Below are 24,248 nucleotides of genomic sequence, written 5' to 3' on the forward strand. Positions count from 1 at the left end.
CATTGTGAAAAGTGTCTAAAACATCATATGAAGGGTTCAGAGACAGAGGAAGTCATCAATTACAAAGAGAACATTTACTAACATTCATATTGTCTTTAAAATTTAAACATAAAATGCAGTTCACTTTTTAGGAGTCATGCCGGAGTCTGTATTTGTGCGACTGGTGCTTTTATTAAAACAATTCTATTTTAACAATTTTTTCTGTGGAAGTAATTTCCATACCTCCATAGAAAAAATCTGAATAAAAACCAGGATTTGAATGAAAGAATGCCGCTTAAATTTTAATGTATGTTTGTACTCACTCTTCCAATGGTAAAATATATTCAGAATATGTTTTTAACATAAAAAAGTAATTGTTTTTATTTTTACATTAAAATTTCATTTGTTTTTTCACTAAAAGCTAAAAAATTCACATTTCACAGTGATCAAATATTAGCTGTTTTTTTCCCCCCTCTTCAAATCTTGATTTTTACTAAAAGATTAAAAGATAGCGTTAATGCAAAAGAAAATCCTTTATTCATGTGAGAAGGATTATGTGATTTAAATATAAAAACATTTTGTTGGAAAAAAAAGCTTATTCCATTTACTGAACTAAAACTAAATTTAGCCCAGCAGGACTAACAAACATTGCTCAATGTCTGACCTGCCTTTCATCCTTCTCACTGCTGCACAGTCCTTTCATTCACAGCTTGTTTTTAAAACTATATTATGTGCATGCATCCATACATGTAAATGTAAACCACATAGTCAGAACAAAGTCAATCTGTTCACACTGGCGTGCACACGCAGTCCGTCTGTCCTCGTCTCAGTTAGAGGCTGCCCTGGATGAGGGCTCTGGTAGATATCTGTCTTCCTGCATTTGTTAGGCTACTTGACCTCCACGACTGCAGACTGAGCAGCTTGTGGATCCATGGCGTTGGTTGGTAGCATTAAGAATACATGCTTACCCTTAACTCTCTTCATATCTTGATAACCTTGTTCTGGGCAGGGTGGAGGAGGAACTGACAACTTCCACAACATGAATTTTGTTTGCTTTCATTCAGATTTCAATAATCTAATGAAAACTTCTGGAATAAAACAAATTTAAGACTCTCTGACACTCTGGAGCCGAAAGGCGCCTGTAAGGAAAGCTGTTTTTTGTCTTCACTGTCGCGGTTTAGGACAAAAACACAAACTAAATTCAGCTGCTGATGTTGCCATGGATATCATAGGTTTCAGATGGTTTCCATGTATGATGCTGCAGTGCATGTGTGTTTATTTAATCCCTCTCTGTGCATTCAGATTAATCTTATCTAAAGATTTGTTTATAAGTGTGTGAGAGTAAAATGTTGCACTCGTTGCAATCCCAGTTACTGGGTTTAGTAAAAAAAAAAAACACTGCTGAGAAGTAATTTTGTAAAAGTTAAATTTTGAATGTATTTTATTTTTGTTTTGTATTTGGAATATAACACTTGATGCTTTGTGTTTTGATCCTATCCTGAAGTTAATCCTAAACATCAAATAGTTTTCCAGGATTAGGAAAGTATATCTGAGTATTATCTGTATAATAATGAATATGTATTTTATGATGCTTTAAACAAAAGTATCTATGAAAGTAAGGAGCCTTAGGAATTCCATGATAAACTCTGGCTCATTCAGGTTTTCTTCTGTTTCCCTGTCAGTAGATTCTTGTCACTTGATCTCAATAATATTTTTGAATTAAACCACAAATTTCAACGTCAAAGTTTACAGGTTTCACTTATAAAAGTTATCTATTTCAACATTAAAGTAAGTACTGTTTTGCACACTTATATTAATAGTTATTCTTGTAAAAATAAGTGTTTTAAACAGCACATTACAAGGGGAATACATATTTTTTCTTTTACTATTAAGACAATTCACTTTTTTTCTCCACATGAACTGGGGAACATTAAAGCTAAATGAAGTGGTTACATTTTTTACAACACTCATGATTCCATATTCCTTCGACTTTGTTTCTCACCATTTCCAGGCCGATCCCTTTAGAGGAACAAATTTTCCAGACAACCCCCTTCCCGTTTTGTTTTTGATGATAAAGAAGCAAAAATATAGGATCTTTGCTTTCAAAATAATAAAAACATAAACAGCTTCATCAATCTTAATAGGGAAGTAGAAATAAAACTGGGCATTCAATCCTTTACCAACCATAAAGTTAAGGCAAAGTTGATACCTTTCGTTTTGATCATTTGGTATGAAAGTTAAAATGTTCATACTAATACTATAGAAGTAGAAGCAGTAATATTTTCCCTTTTATGTTTTGCTTTCTTCAGTGTCACTTAACTCAGCAGCACATTTTCCTTGTAATGTTGTGCTTTTTTCTCATTTAAAACATAGGAGCCCACACTTTGACCGGTTTACTGTGACAGGGATTCTGACTGTGACACAACAGATGCATCATTTTTTGTTGAATTCTCTGTCATAACTAAACATGAATACTTGCTGTGTTTTCTCACAATATGCAATAGTGAATCCAGTCAGAGCTCTGTTGCTAAGTCGTCATGGCCTTGAGGACATCATGACTTGCCTGAAATATTGTCTGCTATGTTGACTCTTTGTCATCATTTGCCTTTTTTTTTTTACCAAATACTGAGCAAATAATAATTGTTACAACCCCACCCTAAATCCCCTAAAGTAAGTGCTGGCACTGGGCTTAACATAAAAATCAGTCAATCGGAACAGTTGATGTCGGTAACAAAAATATAATTTATTTTACAATTCTGATTTTTTTTTTTAAAACTACAGGAGACAGAAAACACAGGGAAGCTTTATGCTTCAGGGTCTCCAAGGCCAAAATAATAAACAAACAAAACACCCCCATATAACTATAAAATAAAACAACCATTTCCTAAAGAAGAACTAAAAGAAAATACAAAACCTAACCTCCCTTACTAACCACAAAACAGGAGAAAACAGTTTGCAACAAAAATGGCAGAGAACCCCTACCAGCTTCCACTGTGAACAGAAACACTTCTTGGACAATTATTCACCAAAATGCTCACAGCAAGATCAGTACAGTCCCCACACACACAGTCAGCTCTCACACAGGATCACATCAGGTAAAGGCCCAGGACAAAAGAAAAGGGGATCTGGCATCTCCAGCATGAAGCTCTTTATAGGGTGGCTGACGAGCTCCAATACACTTCACCTGCGGCAGCCAGGTAGAACTGAAACAGAGAGAGACACAGAGCTCTCTCAGGAAGAGAGCCCCTAGAGGTCAGTGACCGCAAAACAGATTATTAGTATTAGTGCCTGCAACTTCTTCACTAAGGTTGTTTACACAGGATAAAGGTAATTTAAACTCCCCTCAAGATTTAGACGGTTATGCACTTTTAGTTAGATAGTTGAAAATAAGTTTGAAGTGTAACTAATGTTATATAATGGTGACAACTTTGGTGTTTTTTATTGATTTGGCTTGTCTTGTAGTCAGAGCTGGCACTAAGCTACTGATATATGAACCACCATTAAGAAATCACACTCAGGTTTTTCACTCTTCACTCTTCTGCTGCAGAAAAACTATAAACAATGAACTGAAACGGTGCAAAGGAACATCAGATTGTGTCACACATCACTGAATGATAATCTACTTCCAAATTCAATTCTGATGATCAGCACAACAGAAATGGCCTTCCAACTGAGAAAGATTAGATTTATCTGCAGCTAGCAGCAGCTGCTACATCCTTACAAAACCTGATCTATGCCTACAGGGATGTTAGACCCAGAAGAAGTAAATCTTAGAGGAGAAAATGCGAGAAGAAAGTGGATTCACATGCAAATTATATACATTATAAATCCATATAAATATTACACAGCACATGCTTAATAACTGGCAGAAGTTGAGTCCAAGCTCTTGATCAGAAGACTAAGAGGGTTTTGTCATGAGATCCTTACCACTCTGTTCCTCAGCTATTTTTACCTCACAAAACATTTCTGTGATTCATGTTTAAAGGCGCAGTTGTTGTGTGGGTGAATTTGGACTTTCAGACCCCTGATTAGGCCACGACACTGGCAGCAAGCAGCAAAATGAGTCACCCAGAAAGATAATAAACGCTCCAAGTCTTTGATTACTTTGTCATACAGGGTCAGTCTGCTAATCTGATCATATGGAAAAAGACAAAATAATTTAGCTAAAGGTTTCTAAACTGATTGTAATAGTGATTTTAAGTTGGTATCTGCTGTAGGTATAAATAAATTAAGCCTTTCATGAATGTCTTGGATTGTGAAAGAATCCAGAAAAAAACACAGCCATGCAAAGAAAGTGCAAACCCCTCGACAAGCTCATCCACACTATATAAAGAAGTTGTTTAAAACTCAGTTTTATTTGTGAAACCTTTATTATGTCTGTGAATGTTACAAAGGGGAAGAGTGATTTGCTTTTTTTGGCATGCGTATCTCCTTAAATAAGGTCCAGTTTGTGCTTTTCAGTCTGGAGGAATCCCCAACACAATCAACCTTTCTTACATTTCCACAAACGCATCCAAAGTTTACAAATCAAAACTGTGCTTGTAATACTGTATTGTGTCTAGGATCATTTTAAACCAATTTCCTAAATCTAAATTATCTTTTTTTTTTATTCACCTGATCAAGATTGCAAAATCAAGCAAGCTATACATTTGCTTCTTTTTTTCAATTGTAATAAAGCAAAATTACATTTTTACAAGTATGTGTCTTAAATGATTTGCGTCTAGTGTAGGAGAATGCACTCTGTACGCATGCTCTTCTCCTGGATGAATCTCAAATTACTTGTTGGCTATTAATGATTCATTTAAAAAAATATTTCATGCATTTTAATTTATTGTAGAATTTGAACAAGAATAAAATTCCACATTTATGGAGAACTATTTGCACTATCCCGAGCTCAAATATTGATACTGCAAGTTGCAGAGAAACCACAAAATTTTAGTATGCAGGACAAAAGGTTTCTATTTTATTTGTTTTTGGGGCAATTCAGAAATGAATTCAGAAAAACTAAAAGTGTGGCAGTAAGAAATGCCCCACCTTTAATTCAGGGCCAGGGATTAAAGTAAAAAAAAATCCTGAGCCTGAAACTTATAGTTATGATAGAAATTAACTATATTGTTGCTATTGCCACAGTTTAATAAAAAGTGTCTTTGAATAGTGCAAACAATTGCTTCCAACAATACAATTAAGACGCAAACACTCAAACTTAAATAAGACTTCAGTACATTTCAACTCAAAACAAAATGTAAAATGTCTGTGCCCTAAAGCAGTGGTCCCCAACCCCGGTCCGTGGACCGGTACCGGTCCGTGGACCAATTCGTACCGGGCCGTGCAAGAAATAGTGAAATATTTCCGTTTTATGTATTATTTGAATCTGGAGGATCTTTTATTTTGAAAATCCTTTTACCGGATTCTCTCGGTTATTGCCCGCCAACACTGAGGCCACAAGCAGCAAAATGAGTAAGAAACAGATCAGATGTCTTTGGAAAGTTTCTTTGCGAAGGGGAAAAGGCCCAGAGAAGAGACAGGAGAATGGATTTATCCCGGACCGGTAGGTGAGTCCCACATTACAAGCCGCTCTGCGTAACATGCGGCGACCGGCTGCTAATGAGGCAATGAAGCTTCAAGCTGCTTCGCCACGTAGAGACCAAGCAGGCTGTGGATATAAGCAACACTTCAGGTGTTATTGTCTCCCATCATTCCCAGATGAGACCGTCTCATTGCAGAGAAACAAGCTCAGGGCTCCCGTTAGTCAGTATCATGAGTTAAAGTTTTCACGAAAGTAAAATGTTCGTTTTTGTGGCGCATCTGTATCTTATTTTGAAGGGATATGTAAACGTTACCATAGCGACCAGAGTCAGAGCGTTTGGGCAGTGGTCGAGAGGAGATGATGAGGAATGATCGGTTCGTGACTCCAAGGCAGGAGCAACACGAACCGATTCCAGTCACGAACATCCCGATTCCAGAGGATAATCCAGTAAAACCCCCAACATAGCGGGAATTTAGAATAACCAAACACGGATGACGATGTAGAAGCAATAGTGATAGTTTGTGGAGTCATTTTAAGAGATAAAAGATGTAACAAAAAGAAAAAGATGGTGCATGGGGAGCAGCCGCTCTATTTGCTGCACTATGATTTGGAGGTGATTGTGTTTTATAGTTAACATTTTTAACTGAATAAACATAATAATGACCTTTAGATTTAATAATAAACATTTCCACATATCATCTCCGATATCCACCGGACTCAGTTGCGCGATATGTCAGCTGTTTGAGATTCCCATCTGTTCTTACGTCACCGCGCTTTTTGATTGGCTACCTGTCACATTCAGCAGGTCGTATTCTCGTTCCCAGACAGGAAAAACCCCAAAGGTTGCGATAACCTTTATATCGCAACCTTTATATATATTCAGGATTTAAATTAAGAAACTTTAGTTTCTTAGTTTATTCGTTCATTTTGTTCTTCATTCATTTCCATTTAGTTCCCTTTGATTAGTTTTATCCTCTCTTGGTTTATTGCTATGTCCACTTTAGTTTCTTTCCTGTTTTTAGATTTATTTAATCGTTTATTGACCACCAGTAATTTTCATTTATCACCTGCTGCGCCTCCTAATCCTCATGATGTGTTTCACATCATGTGTTGATTTTTTTCACTGTTCAGCGTCGGATTCTCTTTTTTTATGCCATAATTCACATCTAGTTTGTCGCTCCGTTTTATGTCTCGCTTCTCCTATTTCAGAGTTTTGAAAGCCGAGGCGCACAATAAAAAATGTGCGCCTCGGCTTTTTTTATTGTTGTTGTTGTTGTTTGTTTGTTTTTTTTACCCCCTAAGGTGCAGGGCGGTCGGGAAGCGTATCGATGGGGAAAAGGCAGACTGACATAAACCTTTTAAAACTATGTTAACAATTTAGGTATTTTGATTATTGAAATTTAAAAGTGCTGTGGTACCGTTGTTCTATCACCCCCGTTTCATACCGGACCACTTACAGCTCCGGGGTTAACACTATAAAATGAGCTACGAAATACAGTTTTAGCAAGTTGCTCAAAGTCTAAACTGGTATTGTTGTGATTGTAAGGTGTAAAGTTTACCTTCGACCAAATGACCCCCAAAGGAATCCCAGCGCCCCTCTTTTGTAAAAATGTCCGCCAACTTTCTGTCTTGTCCTCTTTCCTTTGCCCAGCTGTTTTCATGGTAGGTTTCTGCTTTCGTTTGATTTAGTCCTGATTCCTACAGTGGCATTGCAGGGAGAGTAAACTACCTGAGTGCAATGCACCAATACCACCAGCAGCTAAACAGGAGCTCAGCAGGAAGACATCTCCACCACTTTGAATGGTGTTGAAAGCCTGGCTTTCGTTCATTCCTCCAAACGTACTTGTGGTCAAACAGCTCAGTCTTTGTCTCCTATGACCAGAAAACTTCTTGACTTGAAGGCATTTGGTTAATCTGCGCAGCTGGGAATGGGTGTGTGTGTGTCCTTTTGAATCCTTTTTGAGAGGACCCAATTCAAACTTCAGTGCCCAGTCTGAGTTTGAAAAAGATGGTGGATTGTTCTTTCAATCTACCATGCAAAAAGAATGATTCACATGATTCATAAAAAGCCCCAAAATAACACGATGTGCATGATAATAGTGACTTCATGAAAGCTGCTGACCAAAACCAGTTGTTTGCTTTTTTGAGGCTCAGAAAGCTGTTAAATTTGCCCTTTTTACTCAGCTTTCAAATATGAAGCTGTGAAGCAAGTAGGAAGCCAGATTCATTCCTTACATCAATTATTTCTATGTTCAGTCCAATACATTAGAGACAACTGTGGGGTTTTGCTAAATTACCTAAACAAGAGGAGAAGATAAGGATTAATTCACCCAAGTAACAATTGTAAAAGGCCCTCTAAATCCAGAGCCAAAGCCATGAACTTTGACCTAGAGTGCATACGTGCCCTAACAACAAAATTACATTCATTTGAATGAACACCAGCCTTCAGCAAGGAGGAATTAAAGCTAAAAAAACCCCAGAATATTCATTGCGACATTTCTGTGTCAGCAGACGGTGGAAACTGATCCGAGGCTGAGATTCACAGTGGTTATGTCAAATAGATCATTATGTAAAAAGCAGGACAGATAACGAGGATTAGTGCTTTCACTTAAAGAGTCTTAAGGTTTCCCAACTTGAGGCGGTGGTTTCAGATCAGGATTTTCCAGGGACGAGCAGATGAACAAAGCAGGTATAGTGCTTCTACCAAAACCTCATGACCGCTTCTCTACGCGGCTTTTCTCTGCCGCTTGTGGTAACACAAACGTCGGTTGCATCACATGGCTTTGCTGTGCTGAAACACGTCACATTTGTAGAAGGACAATTTCTAAGTGGATGAAAACAGAGCAGAAGTGTGAAACTCAAGGAACACACAGTCACTTGGAGCGCTCTGGACATTCACTCTGAGGCGGAATTGCCATTGATCTCCGAAAACAATTCCACTTCCTCCCCGTCTGCTGGAGAATGCTTCCCAGCAAAAAATAGAGCACCAGGGATGTGAGATGTATAAAGGGGTAGGTGGGAGAGGAAGAGGAGGAGATGGAGGAGGAGGAAGAGACGGAGAGGGGAGGCCCGAGTGGAGGGGTGCGGAGGCGTGGGGGGGGGGAGACGCACACTCTCTCTTGTGATGCCCCAGCTATTCTTCTGGTGTGGACAAATAAGTCAACGCTCAGATGCCACCGCTAAAACCAGTTCCTCCTGATGTTCCTTAGAAGGAGGTAACCTCACTCTCAGCTCTGCGCTCTTCATCTTCACTGAGAAGTTAAGAAGGACTTGATCTCCTCTCATATCAGCAGACAGATAAAGACCTTCTACCTGAGCAGAAGTCAAGACAAGCAGAACCGAAGGTAAGCTTGTTTATAAATGTGATGCATCTCCATTTTGTGAAGCCTGCAGAGAACCGGGAGGGTATAGGGGGGGAAGACTCTCAGACGTTGCTGCCAGATTGCGGTGGAGTTTGTGAGGTCGGGGATGATTTGTTGATGGAGGCCTGGGGTTTGTTAGAGTCGCTGTCCTCCCTGGCAGGTACAGTCTTCGACCCGATCGCTCTCTTATGTCTTTATAACTCTCAACAAAACACTCAAAAGAGTCAAACAAAAAGCAGCAATGGGGACGTTTAAACCAAGAGCCACCAGCGACGTTTACTTAGCAAATAATAGATTTGAGGAAACATTTTGTCAGGATTGTCTCATAATCTGACAGCCAAAAAGGTAATTCAGTGCTTTCACGTTGCTCATCGCTTTTAATTCATGACATGGCAAATAACAGTAAAAGATTATTACTACTAGTACATGTGAGTAAATTGATATTTCTAACTTGATACTTTTACGTTTGGTTTCCTAACTCAGTTTTATTACATTTTTATTGATTGAGATTATTTTGTTCTAATTACATTTTATCTGAAATTATTTAAACTCTAGTTTTATTGCACTTTTTTTGTTTGACTTGAAATTGTTCATTTACTGTTTCTGTTTGTCTTGTTTTATTTTAGTGACTAATGAACACTTATTTGTTTTATTCCTCTTTTTATTATTTGTGACGTTAATTTTAACAATTTTATCACAATTATAGAACATTTTCTTGTTCTTTAAAGTTGTTAAATCTACCTCTAATGTCTCCATATCATCATTAACCTCCCAATGTTACCTCAGTTAATTACACATTTCTTTACATTTTATTCTTCCCCTGGGTTTGTTTTATTTATTTCATTATGTTTTTGGGATTTCTTGTTTCTGTTTGTCGTTTTTTTTTTAATTGCACTTTGTGATAACCTGGTCAACATACATCCATAAATTGATTGATTTATTAAATAAAAAAAACATCTTTATATCTCTAGACAATAAAAATAAGTTTTTAGTTTTTATTCTTATTACATGAACAAACATAATAAGATTATCAGCGTAAGCACTGATTTATAGAAGATGATAAACTAAAAATTATCTATATTCTTCATTAAATCAGCGTAAAGGTTCATTGAGTTCAAACTACAAATTAAAGGGATTAATTATCAAAATTACCTTCAGTCAATATTTTATAAATCTGTTATTTTATTTCCTCCACAAATTTCTGTAGTGAAACAGAGAGAAGAACTTTAATGAAGGAAGTGAAGGAGATTCTGCAGTTTAGCAAAAGTATAAGCATGACAAAATAAAGTGTTTTACTCCAAAATATATCTCTTTATTCAACCAACAACTTGCTTCATTTGAAATTTTCAGGTATTGTGAACAAAATGTGTTTTAAGAATCAAAGCACGTATTTTATGTACCACAAATAGTTGGGTTTTTTTGCCGTGGTTCACATGTCAATATTTTTGCCCCTTTTTACATTAATTATTTTTAACTTGTTTATATGTTGCAGTGTTTGTAGCACCATTTTCCGGTGAAGGTACGGAATAATCCAAGAGTATCTATGAAAGGCATCAACTTAAAAAGCAGATATTTAACAGAATAAAAGTCATGATAATTATTACTTAATTTTATCATAGAGAGTTGCAGCATTACACTCATTTAGAGATGAGGGTCACTGAGCTGGAAAGGTATTTAATATTTTCATTTGAAAATCAAATTGTAACACAAAAGTATAAAAGGGTAAACTACAATGAATAATTTTGCTACATTGAACCTTGCATGTAACTTCACAGATGAATACAGGCTAAATACTTAAGCAACATACAAAGCATAAGGGCTCATATTTTGATATTTTAATTTTATCGATGTAATGACCTGGTGCATCGCATTTAAACTGAATGTGTATCAGACTGTCTACCTGCAGTGTAGCAGAGGATGTTCATGCATCATCACTCTGGTTAAAATACATTCAGTAGTCATGAGAGCAACAGATCCGTGCTCGATTTTAATCTTGGTGAGACTCAGAAATGTCTCTACTGTGTTTTAAAAACTTACACTGGAACCGCTAAGACTATAACACCAGCGTAAACCCCCTTCCTCCTCTGCCAGTGCAGTACTGATATAAAAAATATAAACAAAAAGGAAAGATTTGTGTAAATGTACCTTATGGCTGGCAAACTCACACAAATTGTGTTCATTGCCAGGGATGAATGTTTTACATCTGACTACGGTGAAACAGATAAAAACGGATGAAATTGTGCCAAACGTTTAATTTGTTCCCCCTCCACAAATAGCAGCTACAAAGAAATTTCTCTTGGGAGCGAGTTCATCCAAACGTCCCGCACATTAAACACCTCTCAGCTGTCTGTTCTAAATGTTCCAGTGTATTGCCATAAACAGCCAAACAATAGATCATAACGAGGCCGTGGCTTCGTGTAAAGCGGTGGGCAGATGAACAGCCGTAGAGCCATGTAAGGTAGCAGGCAGCATGTTGGCCCGCTAGCTTCTGCTGGCCTGACTGATGTATGGCAGCCTGGATGCTTCCTGGATGTGTGCAGGGTAGCAACAGGTGACTCACATTACAGGGAACCGTGTTCTCCCCCTCATTCTGCGTTAGATCAACTTTCTAGGTCACACAATCCCCAACTCACTGCTTCACCAAGTCAATACAAGCTAAACTTAAACACGCTCATTGTTGACTGTAATCCTCCAGGGAAGGATATACACGCCACCCTGCAGCCCAGCATCCAGACAGCTGCTGTACTTTTAAAACTGAGCAAGTGTTAAAGCCGCGCTTCAAATATAGAACTACGGGACTTTAACGTATGTACTACATGCAACTTGGACCGAAAAACAATCCTTCAACGTATGTTGCAAACAAAGCTAAAAAAGAATGATGTCAGTCCCTCAAAACAAAAAAAAAAAAACAATGTCTAAGCCTGAAAATGACAGTCTGGATATTTCACATCCCCTACAGAGCTGTTGATGTCTGTTTCAAGTGAGATTAATGAAACCTTTTAAGTTCATGGAGCTGTGGCTGAGATAAAAAAATAATAATAAAAAATCAGGATCCCATGCAACACTGAAGCTCCAAATTAAGCTTTGTACTGCTAAGAGAGGAAATATATAAGGATCTACAGTGGATGCCCAGTATTTGCAGAGGTTAGGGAGAACAGCTGCTTACATATAGCTAAAATACTTTAAACTACCTCTTCAAAGTCGTACAATGGCCTATTTTAACAGTTGAAACACCCAATATACCTTCATGTGCGTTAGTACGCAGAGTGGAAACTGTCTTAGCACAACAGCAGAACCTGATACCTACGGTGGTTCTTATTTCTTTGAGCTACAGCCAATCAGCGCTAAGGAATATAAATGACGCTCCTGGATTTTCCTGGATTGCTATTAGCTGCTAAAATCATGCATGTCAAGAAGCATTGCACTTATGCTTCACTTTCCCAAACTGCATCTTGTTTCAAATATTCTAAATATGCTCCATAAAAAGAATCAGTGAGCAGGTGAAATGAGGGCAGACCCACTGTATTTACAATCTGCTAAGAGAAAAAGTATCATATTCAGACACAAACAGCAGCCTCTTATAAAACAAAATGTTGATTTTAGCTTTATTATGAATTACAAATTAGTTAATTCCCCTTAAGCTACGTAGCGCATAATGCCACATTACTTCCACAAAATTACACAAAAGTGTTCTATTGAAAATGTTTGTCTTGGATCAGCACACATGGTTTTAGTTAAAAAAAAAATAACAGTAATAACAAATTTTTACAAAGGTTTGAGGTGTGGTGTGGAGTTCAAGCGAGATTAGTTTATAAATGTATTTATTAGAGATGTGCCGATCAGGTTTTTTCCTACCGATTCCGATCACCCCTGAGGGCCGATCACCGATACCAATCACATAATTGTTATTATTTTAATTATAAGCACTACGGTTACATTATGTGGAAAAAGGAACCATGAATTCACCTTAGACAAAAACTTTTAAATAACTTTTTCCAAGAAAAAAACTAAACAAAACAGGCATTGTGCAAATTGTACTGCTATCGGTAATACTATCTTTAACAGACTGAAAACATATGAAGGCTCTGAAGAGGCTAAATAACGTAAAAAGTCAAAATAAAACCTCTCAACATTGCCAAAAGATTCAAGAATAAAACTTAACATTCAAAGGCAAATACAGGTTCCATTACAATAAACAATCCAGAGTTACTGAATGAAAACTTCCTGATAGCATGGCGGCTAGCTGATTACTGCTAGTTCTGATTGGCTGTTTTTGACTGAGCGGAGTAATTATGCAGAACAGGGAGGAGATCGATTATTTTTTCAGAGATTATCTGTCTCATGTTAGAACAGCGAAAGTTTTAATACGTATGTAAAATGTATTTTTTAGGTTAGTTGCTGCAGCTTTAAGCAGAGGTTCGGTGTGAGAGTCACTACCAGGTGGAGCAGAAGCGGCTCCGTCTGAAATATTACTACCTTTAGCGCGTAGCAGCGGTTCAACAGAGAGAGCAGAACCAGCGTCTTACATCGCAGCTCGAAGACTTAAATAATTTTGTGGGTTATTTGTTTAGCTTTCTGACCGTCATGCTAATCCAGGTGAGTGTTTGTAGCTGTGCGCTGCTTTACCTGCTATCTGATCGTCTTTTTTTACTGCAGTGAGCCTCGATGTAGCCAAACTCCGTCAAGTATGCCATTGTTTTTATGCCATATTAGATTCGTCGTGATGATGCTTTTTGACCTGCTTCACCCCACGTGCTTCAATTTTCCCTGCAACACGCAAACTTCCCCATTCACTCAGTGCGTTATAGTTCCACACCACATCGCTTAGGATTTGTTGCTGCGCGTTTGCGCAGTGTGAAGGAAAGAGGAGACCAGCTGCACAGGCAGGCTGCGAAATGAGATGCAGGTGATCGGTTTGTGTGATCGGCAACAAGAGACTGTGATCGGCGATCACCGATCATACACTTTTTCACGGAAATCGGCCGATTATGATCGGTGGCCGATCGATCGGCACACCTCTATATATATTTACAGTGATTCTGGAGAATAGGGACAAAACAGATCCTGTGGATAAAGCACAAAATTTGAATAAAATATACACAAAATATAATTTTTTTCACCAGAACTTCTGAGGAGCCCATGACCTCTTCCTTTCTCTTCCTTTGCTAAAAGGGCTTGTTAGCTCTAGTCAGCTTATGTTATTCTTTAGTTTTCTCTTCTGTTTTATTCCTAAGTTCCTCGTCACAACCATGATGTGTCAACACCATAACTGACAATTTACAAAACTTTGATGAAATGTTGTGAAATAAAAGCTTAATTTTAGTTTACTGTAAAGATTTCATGGACCTGATGAGCTACAATATGGCCTCCTTCAGCATAACATCATACAAATTGAGGTAGTTTGGCATTTCGTCTACTCCGTCAGATGTCAACTCCATCAGAGCTTTTGACTATTTCAGTGAAATTGTTGTTAAATCTCACTTAAATGTGCAATGTATTCATTTTAATGTATTTTACATAAATTGCATTACTTCATATGTATCAAGTTTTTCATTTTACTCACTAGCTTGTCACCACCTTCAGTTCTGTGTCAACTCCGTCATGCAGTGTCAACTCCGTCAGATAGACTTTTTGTTGTTTTTTGTTTTAAATAATTTTTATTTTGTTTCTTGAGAAGCATTTATCTGTAAAATGAGTAAAAATATCGCTAATAGGGTATTTTAAAAATCATTTTATATATTTTTTTTGTCAGATGGCGATGACAAAGTTCTGGGTCAGGTCGATTAAAACTGTAATTTTTTAAAAAAATGTTGCAACTGGGAGCCTGCACCTTAGCATCTTTACATTTCCAAAACATTATTTGTCATATTTGCAAACATAAGGTTGAGAAATAATTTTAAAAAATATGGGAAAATTAAAACCCATTTTGTCCCTATTCTCAAGAATCATATATACATTTATGTGCTAGGAGAATGTGTTGTATGGGAGAAGAGATTCTTTTGTAATAAGACCTTGTAAAATGTGCTTTTTTGTGTGTGTGCAGCATGTTTGATTTGTTTGCAATATTTTGGCAGAAAATTACTTCCATGAAAAGGACTCAAAAGAACAATACTGAACATAAAGTCAAAATTGATATAAACGATATCAGATTTTAATGTAACATGCATTTATCGGTTACTGTCAGTGTACAAGTTTGAGTCGTCTTACATTTTGCCTCGATCAGAGCAATTTTCTGAGGTCTAGCTTGAAACAAAACAACCTAAATTTACCATCCATTGTAAACACCTTTTCCTCCTCTGATTGCAGTCTAAACAACCCGAGGAAATGTAAACAATGCCACCTAAACGCCTGCGTGTTTAAAAGGATGGCACAAAGCAAGTAATGTATTCCAGTCTGCTAAGAGGGTCCTGGGTCTGTCAAACATGGCGTGTCAATCAGCGCTGAAAGGTGCAGAGACATTAAAATCAGCCTTGTTACTGTTTTGCACTTGTGCCCAAACTTATAAGTTATTGGGTGAGTTTATTCTTAGTTGTGCTGGAAACCAATTAAGAGTTACAGCCTGTCAGAAAGAACTTTAAACCATTGCTCTGTGCTTTTCTGGGTAGTCATCTAAACATAACATGAAGGTGGTACAAAATTGTCTGCAGGATTTCTCCAGCCTTGTTAGCTGCCTAGCTTACCAGATTCCTGAATCCAAGCCACTGCCCTCTAAGGCAACAGTGAGGAGAGTCCAACAGTCTGCAAGATTTATCGTTGTTTTGCGAGGAGGAAAAGGCACATGGCGTTTCTCCAGTTATGATCGCATCGAGTTACATGAGCAGCATCTTTAGTGATCTAGTGTAGTAGCTGTTTTTTTTCTCTCGTCACCTCTCTGATCCGGAGTCCGCAACAGCTCAGTGTCGGTGCAGACAAGTTTCAGACACACGCAGTTGAGTTTCAGCTGACCTCCAACTAATTAAGAGGTGAAATTCCATGTGCTTTCTCATTTTTATTGTTCATTTGGCTCTTTAAACTCACAGTCAACCTTGACTTTATTTTCAGTTTAATTTCGAAATATGTCACAGGTGCATAATACCGTTTTATATGAGAAATTTACCACTCTGAACACCCCCTCACCAAATAGCTCATTGCTTCTCTATTAGCCTCGCTGTGATTCTGAGCAAACCTGACAAGGATGATTATATGCAGGCCAGCCAGGCTGCTCGGCAAAGGGCACGACGGATCACAGTAAATCCCTGGTTATTGCTAGCAGCACAGGTATGACGGACAATTAGAAAGTGCTTTTAACACTACAAAAATAATGAAAGAGACTGATTGTAACCTCTGCCCCTTCTCATGTCCAGTCAGTTGTAGTTTAGAACCATGACGTTTTTGTTCGGCGGAAATTATATTGTTTGAGATTGCTTCCTTTGAGAGTGAGAACAGCTCAGTCAAGGCAGGAAGACACTGACAGGTCTCCCTAGTAAATCGTCTGCTTATTCCAGGTACATTTTTTTTTATCATTGTGCATTGGGTACATAGTGCACTCTAGTATTTGACTGTCATGCGATAACTACGTTGACTAAATTTAACATTAGAACAGTGCAAATAAAGTTAGATGTTCTCGTGTAAGAAAAACAAGTCTTTTCCGTAGTATTCTGTGTACAAAAAAAGTAAAACAAAAGTTGACAACTGGATCTAACAACAAAGCAGTTATTGTCACTACTGCTGGAATATTCTGACATATTGACTGTTACTTATATAATGGTGATGTTTAAAGAATGTATTTGCATAGACTTGCTAAATGTTTACATTTTCTAGTGTTGAATTTGTTTTACAGATCTGCACAAATATCACACAGGTATTGTTAGGTGGTTAATTAGTCAGGCTGTCTGCTCTGGTAACCAGCCAGCAGTTAGTTTGCTTAACAGATGAGCTGCTTTATGGGTGTTTTTTTTCTCCCAAAACACTCAAATGTTTCTGTTTTGTAGGTAACAGAGCTATCTTATAGCTATCTTACAACCATCTGACCACCAGCAGCAGCAGGCGAGGGAGTGGCAGTCCACTGTTACTCTGCTACCCCAAAGTAGCAAAGCATGTTATTACCCCATGCATCCAGAAAGAACAGTGCCTGGAAACCTTTTATTTTGTGTAATTATTTAAATTACTATTGTGGCTTATCCTCAACAGATACAGTAGTAACTCTGTGTTTTCTCAAGTAAACACCCACAACTAGAGACCTTTCAAAGGTGAAGATGAATTAATGATTTGAAAGAAACAACCATTTAGAATCCTCCAGTGTCCTTTTGTCTCACGTTGTTGCAACGTAGGTCAAGATTTTTCTTTAAAAACAAAGTTACTTTCCTCAAAGGCCTTTGTTTCTGACCCAGAGGACAAGCAGTTTATCTCAAAACTGAATTTATGCTTTTCCATGCGGCGATGTTTTGTTTTTCTTGCTTCACCCAGGTGAGGGAAGCCTGTTGTCAGTATCAGCTGATAAGAGCGTTGGCTGTTTTAATGTGCGACCTCCTGCCATTGTGCTGGCTGGAATCTCATTCCCTTCCTTCAGCTCCGAGCCTGTTTGTGATTTACTTCCAGTAAAGATCATCAACCTCATCCGAGCAAGGCTGGGAGCCAGTTCCCCACAGCGTGTCGCAGGTAGCGGGTGTGTTCAGGAAACAAAGCGGCAGACCAAACAAACTGTCCTACGTTACGCACCGGTTCGCCAAACCTGGCCGGGGCTGAAGTTTAGATGTCTATGCAAATGTTTTCATAACCGTGATCTATTTCCTCCTGATTTTCTCAGGTTACTTTATATACAGCAACCTCCAAATGTACTGACACCCTTTATTGGCTGATGTGAAAGAAAATCCTTAAAATGAACCGTTTCTGTGTTGATTTGGCCAAACATTTAACTTGCTGAAAGACTTTATCCACACAGGCCACACTAGGATTTCTATAAGATACACTGGTATTTAATAGATTTGTTCAAAATGCCAGGCAGTCCAACCATTTACCAAGTAGAGAGTGTCTAATGGTTGTCTAGAAGATTTGGTGATGCTGCTCTTTGCCACACTGTGAGAATAGGAGATTTTGTTTTCCTCAGTTACTCTTCCTGTTCATAAATGTGGATCTTTGTAAAGTTTTTGAGCACCAAAACTGGATTAATCCAAAATGATGAAATCACAGTAGGAAGCTTAGAGTTTTTTTTCCAGGTGGAGTTCTTATGCAGCCGCCCAAGGTTTAGGAGAGAGCAACAACCAGAGAAGAAGAGTCCTTGAGATAAGATCCAGCTCACTAATCACTAATCCAAACCCAAATATCCCTTTGCATTTTCAATTAGTCCAATCAAAATCCAGAATCCTTCATCCAAAAACCCTCAAGCCAGTGAGAGAGCAGTGGTCTGATCCAAACAAATTTAAATGTACACTTAAAGGCAGGAGAGGTTAAGATGTTAAAAAAGTGGTCAGATCCACAGGAAGAGGAAGATTCTCTTTGAACCAGATCACGTCGCACCATTTTGCCAGGAAAACAGCATGGAGTAGGAGAAAATAGGTTTTATGAGCAGTAGAGCAGGTTCAGTCAGTCAGGGAGTGAGTGATGTGTTCATGGCTGCAGGGAAAGCTAAGAGATTCAAACTGTTACAGGTCCTTACGCAGCTGATAAATATACCTTATATTGTCTTTCGCATTCTTCAAAATGGGAATAATAATAGAGCAAATGTGGTAGCTTTCATTTTGGAACAAAAATCTGCAACCATGGGTTTTATTTTCCTAGCGAATAAATCAGCCTCGTTTTAAATGTCGGATTGCTGTTAAGAATCTTTAGGAGATAAAACAGCTGCTATAAAAGCTGAACTTATTATGATGGAACTGCTGATGGTGAAAGAGATGGAAAGTCGGTTGTGTTCATTCAAGGAACAACCCTGGACAAAAGTGTTGCTTCCAAAAGAAATCACCATTAATGGATCACATCCAAAAGTTAATAAAAGAGAACATTAACTCTCTGCTACATGTTAAATTGTGTACCGTTTTCCCACTTCAGACGCCATTAAAGCTTTTCAATAATGTACACATTTTGTATAACCACACCAAGTAAGGTAGTGATTGAAAGTGGGAGTCGTGTTTTCACTCTTCCTCTCAGCTTTTACTTTCTTGCAGCTCATCCATCACCGTAAAAGCCACAATCGGCCACACGTACATGCAGCACGCAGGCGTCAGAGGTCACCTCTCAACCTTTTAATGATATGGGGGGCCGGAGGTTACCGGTGGCACCAATAAAGCTGTCTGTTGAGCTGCCTTATAGGGTCATTCTCAGCTGAGAGCTCGTCATTGCCATGTTTGGGTCTCGTGCTTCAGCGACGGTATGTTCTTACGAACCGCTTAGGAGGTTAGATGTAGAAAACAGACTGACGCGTCGAGATGCGGATCTGCCGGAGGCTCGACACACAGAGGACATTAAAGCTGGCACTAATGGTGGTCTGCCTGCCTGCAGCTCAGGCCAGGTCACAACTGCAAAGGACAGAGTCTTCGCTCTAGCCTTGACTTTGCCTCTCTTTCTCTCTCTCTCTGCCTGCCTGTCTCTCGTGCACAAATGAAATTGAGTTATTCCCCTTAAACTAAAAGTATTAGAGTGGATATAAAAAGTCTACACACCCCAGCAGTGGTGGTTCTTGTTTCTCTGTTAGCACAGAGAAACAGCTGCTCCCATGATGCAAATATCCACAAAAATAGAAATTTAATTTCTTTGAATTTCACATTTGATGTGGTTAAAAGTAGTGCTCAAGACTCTTTAGCTAAAGCAAATGAAGAAGTCACCGGCCAGCTTAAGTGCTCATCCCATATAAGTGCCTGGTCTCCATAGCAGGAAGTAAACACATCGGAGCATTATCTCCATGTTGACAAAAAATAACATAATTCAATCTGAGAAGAAGCAAAAGCAAATCATGATGCTGTCACCAGCGTATTTCACTGTGGACATGTCTTCTGCTGACAACACAATGTTAGTTTTACGTCTAACTTGTCTTTTTAAATAATACAAGTGCAAATGTAGCTTCATCAGACCAAAACATGTTGTTCTAGATGGAGATTTAGGCAAGTTGGGAAGAAAAGTCTTGGGTCTTTCAACCCTAGACAGATGGAGAATACAGGAGATTGTTGTCACATATAAACCACAACCTGACAAAATTTGCCAAAGCTTCAATTGGCAGCCTCTAGTGTTTATAAGAATTATCTTGAATATCTCAAAATTACCAGGTTATTTCATAAACAACCTAGTGTGTCCTGCAAAGTGGGTTGTTTTTGAGTCTTTCAGCAAATTAATGGTCTAATGCATATGTGTCAAACTCAAGGCGCTGGGGCCAAATCTGGCCCATCATAAGTTGCCATGTGGCCCTCTTGACTAGGAGGAAACATAAAAATAACTTTCAAGGTAATAGTTGTCCTTAAGTATTATTTTATAAATCAAATCAAAGCCTTTTTTATCTGTATGTTGCCAAATTACATAGTTAAATATTAATTTCAAGAACTGCTCATCAAATCAAGAGACATCTATTTATTCATATTTGAACAGTGTGCTAATAGGTTGTTTTATCAACACATTCTACCACGACCAGCCTCTGAAGACATTTGTGATCGTGATCTTGATTAAAGCCGGAAAATGTTTCACCATGCTCTCATTTCTTATGTCATAAAAACTTGTTGTTTTAGTAATGGTGAGTAGGCTTTTTATAGCCACTGCGTGTTATGTTAAATGACTCCTAGCCTTCCTCAACGCCACTCTCATGGGAAATTGGTTGCTTTCATTCCAGCATGTCCAGTCCTCAAGCTTTTCACAGCCCGGGAAGCTATTTTTGAACACATGATCTGACACACAAGGCATTTTATTCAACAGGAATGCAAACTTTATTTTTCTTTATTTTCTATTTTTTCCACTTCCTCATTCCAGGTGTGTCCTTGGACTTTGAGCAGAGATGGGAGACTGGAGTCTTCTTGGGAATTTCCTTGAAGAGGTCCAGGAGCACTCCACTTCGGTCGGGAAGGTTTGGCTCACCATCCTGTTCATCTTCCGCATCCTGGTGCTGGGCACGGCGGCGGAGTCCTCTTGGGGCGACGAGCAGAGCGACTTCATGTGCGACACCCAGCAGCCCGGTTGCACCAACGTCTGCTACGACAGCGCCTTCCCAATTGCCCACATCCGCTACTGGGTGTTGCAGATCGTGTTTGTCTCCACGCCCTCACTCATCTACATGGGCCACGCCATGCACACGGTGCGCAGGGAGGAGAAGAGGAAGAGGATGGAACAGGAGGAGAGGGAGGCTAGAGGGGACGATGGAGAAGACCTGCATAAGGAGAAGGAGTTCCTCCAGCAGAAGGAGACTGCAGCTGAGGGGATAGGTCGTGTCCGCCTAAAGGGAGCTCTGCTCCACACTTACATCCTGAGCATCTTGATCCGAACAGTGATGGAGGTCACCTTCATAGTGGTGCAGTATCTCATATACGGGGTATTCCTCAAGGCGATGTACCTCTGCACAACCTGGCCTTGTCCCAACGCCGTGAACTGCTACATGTCCCGGCCCACAGAGAAGAACATCTTCATCGTCTTCATGCTGGTGGTGTCTGGCGTGTCTCTTTTGCTGTCTGTGTTGGAACTCTACCACCTCGGCTGGAAGAGCATCAAGAAGTGTGTACGCAACAAGAAGAACAACCACAAAGCCGTGACAGTGGCCGTGTCCACGGGGCTGGAATCCAACAAACACCAACAACTTTCCGCGTCCTGCACCCCACCCCCGGATTTCGATCAATGCCTGACCGCGCAGAGATCCATGAACCCCATGACCTCCATCGCCTCCCACCCGTTCAACACCAGGATGGCACTGCAGCAGAACTCGGCAAACCTGGCGACCGAGCGGCACCACAGTCGTGACAACCTGGAGGACGAGGAGGACTTCCTGAGGATCAGATACGAACAGCTGCCTGCAGAGCTTCCCAACGGCTGCTCGCCACTACCGCTGCTGCATTCAGGCTTCCTGAAGGACAAACGGCGCCTGAGCAGGACCAGCGGCACCAGCAGCCGGGCGCGGCAAGACGACCTGGCAGTGTAGGTCCAGTATGGGCCAAAGAGTGAGGATGGAACTATCACTTACAAACACAACTCTAACAACTTGCAAAAGTATTAACTTAAATTAGACATTTTTCACATTTTGCTACATTACAACCAGAAACTTTTGACATATTTCATGTCATTTTTTTTGTGGTGAACTAAAACAAAGTGATGTGTGATTGTGAGGGAAAGGAAAAGGATTCATGAAATCTTAAGTGTTGGTGTACATCTCCACCCACGCCAGCCGTATGCATCTGGCATCTACCAGCTTTACATATAGACTAACATATTGTTCATTCACCTTTGCAAAACATCAATTGTATTAGACCGACGGGGTCTGTGATCTTCAAATTCAAATTGTTTGCTAAATATCTTAATCATATTAAGATGTATGCAATTCTAACACCTGAATAGGCTGTAGGTTTAAGGTTTTTGCCCTGCTGGAAGATGAACTTCTAACTCAGTTTCAAGTTTGTGTTTCTGCCTCTAACAGGTTTCAGGTACCTCCATCATTTAGATACCTTCATCTACCCATCAATTCTTAGCAGTATATTTAATGGCAGCATCATCCTAACTTTTCCATAAAGGGCAGTTCAGTGCAGCACTTCATTAATTGTCGTCCTCTCCTCATACTGCGAGCTGGGACTCTGCGGCATTCTCTCATGTACCTGATGATATATTCTACATATGATCTCTGGGTACTAATTATGCAAATTTCCTGGATTTTATTTGGGAGTAGGGGAGTAAAATGCTGGTAAAAAATAAAACAAATTTTTAATTGTAAAAGATTATGAATCCTTTTCCTTCAACGACATGGCTCTGTGCTTCTTTGTGTTGGTTAAGATCATGAAGTTCCTATATAACCTGTTGAAGTCTGTGATGTAGCAACGTGTGAAAAACATCCAGGAGTAATAATACCACACAGTGAAAGCCTGGCAGTTATTCCCAAAAGACAATCCGGTCCTGATTGGGAACTTTAACAGAGGACAGCTGATTAAAGGAATCCTCATTTGAAGATAAACTGACATCTGTGAAATGACTACATAAACATTATATACGAATGCTGTCTGAACAGATTAGCAGGCGTGTCTCTGTGCTTGAATATAAAAATGGTAAATAAACTGCAAAAAGAGATTAACACGAACAGGGTAACAGGGTTTGGTACCTGACCATTGCACATGCTTTCCTTTATTTAAAACTAGTGGATGGGGGGCAGGATGCAAAATTTTATGTTTGTGAAGGATGTGGGGGGTGTTTTTTTTATTTTTTTTTATTCAATAATCAGATGCATCTCAGTTATTTTCTGAATTACATTTATACCTTTGACTTAAATACATAATTTTAACAACTCCTGAATTGGGTAATGTAATTAATAAATTGAGAAAGAGTTATGGCATTAACTGTGAACATTTTTTTTTTTATATTTGCAAAACAAAATAAAAAGTGCCTTGAAAAGTTAAGGAGGATTTATATGTCTTCACTGCAAATAGATTTTTTTTGTGTCCTCTACTAAATCAATTGCACTACACTTTGAGATTTAAAAAAAGACACAAAAAAATACTAACTTTTAATGTTAGTATTTTTGTGACATATTTCCTCTATATTAGCGAACTTGATGTAAGAATGTAGCTTCTTGTTTTGTCTATTTAAAGTTATTCAGATTTAATTTTGAAATATATCGTCCTGCTGATGTGAAGCGTAATGAGCAGGTTTAGCCACTAGGTGGCGACAATGCACTTGTATCTTTCAGATGGTGTCCTGGATTAAGTGTTGTAAATAGTCATTCCAATGCAATGTTTAATTTTTTTGTTCTTCGCAGTCTAGTTTTATACTATATAAAGAATAATTGTGCATATATCTATATATATATATCTATATATATCTATCTATATATATCTATATCTATATATATATATATTTACAATCAGACATTTGAAGATGATGCAGAAGAATTCAGTACATTTTCTTTTGTTCTTTCACATATTCTGTAGTCCACAACAAACCAATAAACCATCGTCCATACAGTGTGTTCAATTTTTGTTGTCTGGTTCTTTGAGTAAAAAAAAAAATCATTTTTAGATTCCTGAGTCGCAGCAGCTATGTGGTAAACTCACAAACATAGTGAAGTCAGCAGGAATTAAGAACCAGGAGATGCAAACACCAGCTGTAGATGTTCTGCTGTCACAGCTCAGGGCCTGAAGGTGCCAGACGGAGGATCATCAGTGATATTTACACAGAAAGCATGTCTCTTCCTCTCTCTCTCTCTGTCTCTCTCTCTTTCTCTCTATCTGCTTGGTGCA

General features: G+C 38.8%; 1 protein-coding gene across 2 annotated transcripts in view; it reads left to right on the plus strand.

Annotated features, from left to right (window-relative positions):
- The window catches only part of gja5a (gap junction protein, alpha 5a), a 35,765-nt gene extending 11,788 nt beyond the window's left edge, over window positions 1-23,977 (plus strand). The window contains exons 1-2 of one of the 2 annotated variants that reach the window (XM_008401108.3): window positions 8,601-8,850; window positions 20,794-23,977. In XM_008401108.3, the coding sequence (XP_008399330.2) occupies window positions 20,819-21,949 (1,131 nt within the window). In that variant the 5' untranslated portion in view covers window positions 8,601-8,850; window positions 20,794-20,818 and the 3' untranslated portion in view covers window positions 21,950-23,977. Of the gene's footprint in view, window positions 1-8,600; window positions 8,851-20,793 lie in introns of those variants that run through there. The other variant, XM_017310844.2, reaches the window with a different exon arrangement.
- Window positions 23,978-24,248: the final 271 nt, after the last annotated feature.

This window comes from Poecilia reticulata, chromosome 2 (genome assembly GCF_904066995.2).
Source record: "Poecilia reticulata chromosome 2, P_reticulata-male-v2, whole genome shotgun sequence".
Classification (NCBI taxonomy): Eukaryota; Metazoa; Chordata; class Actinopteri; order Cyprinodontiformes; family Poeciliidae; genus Poecilia; species Poecilia reticulata.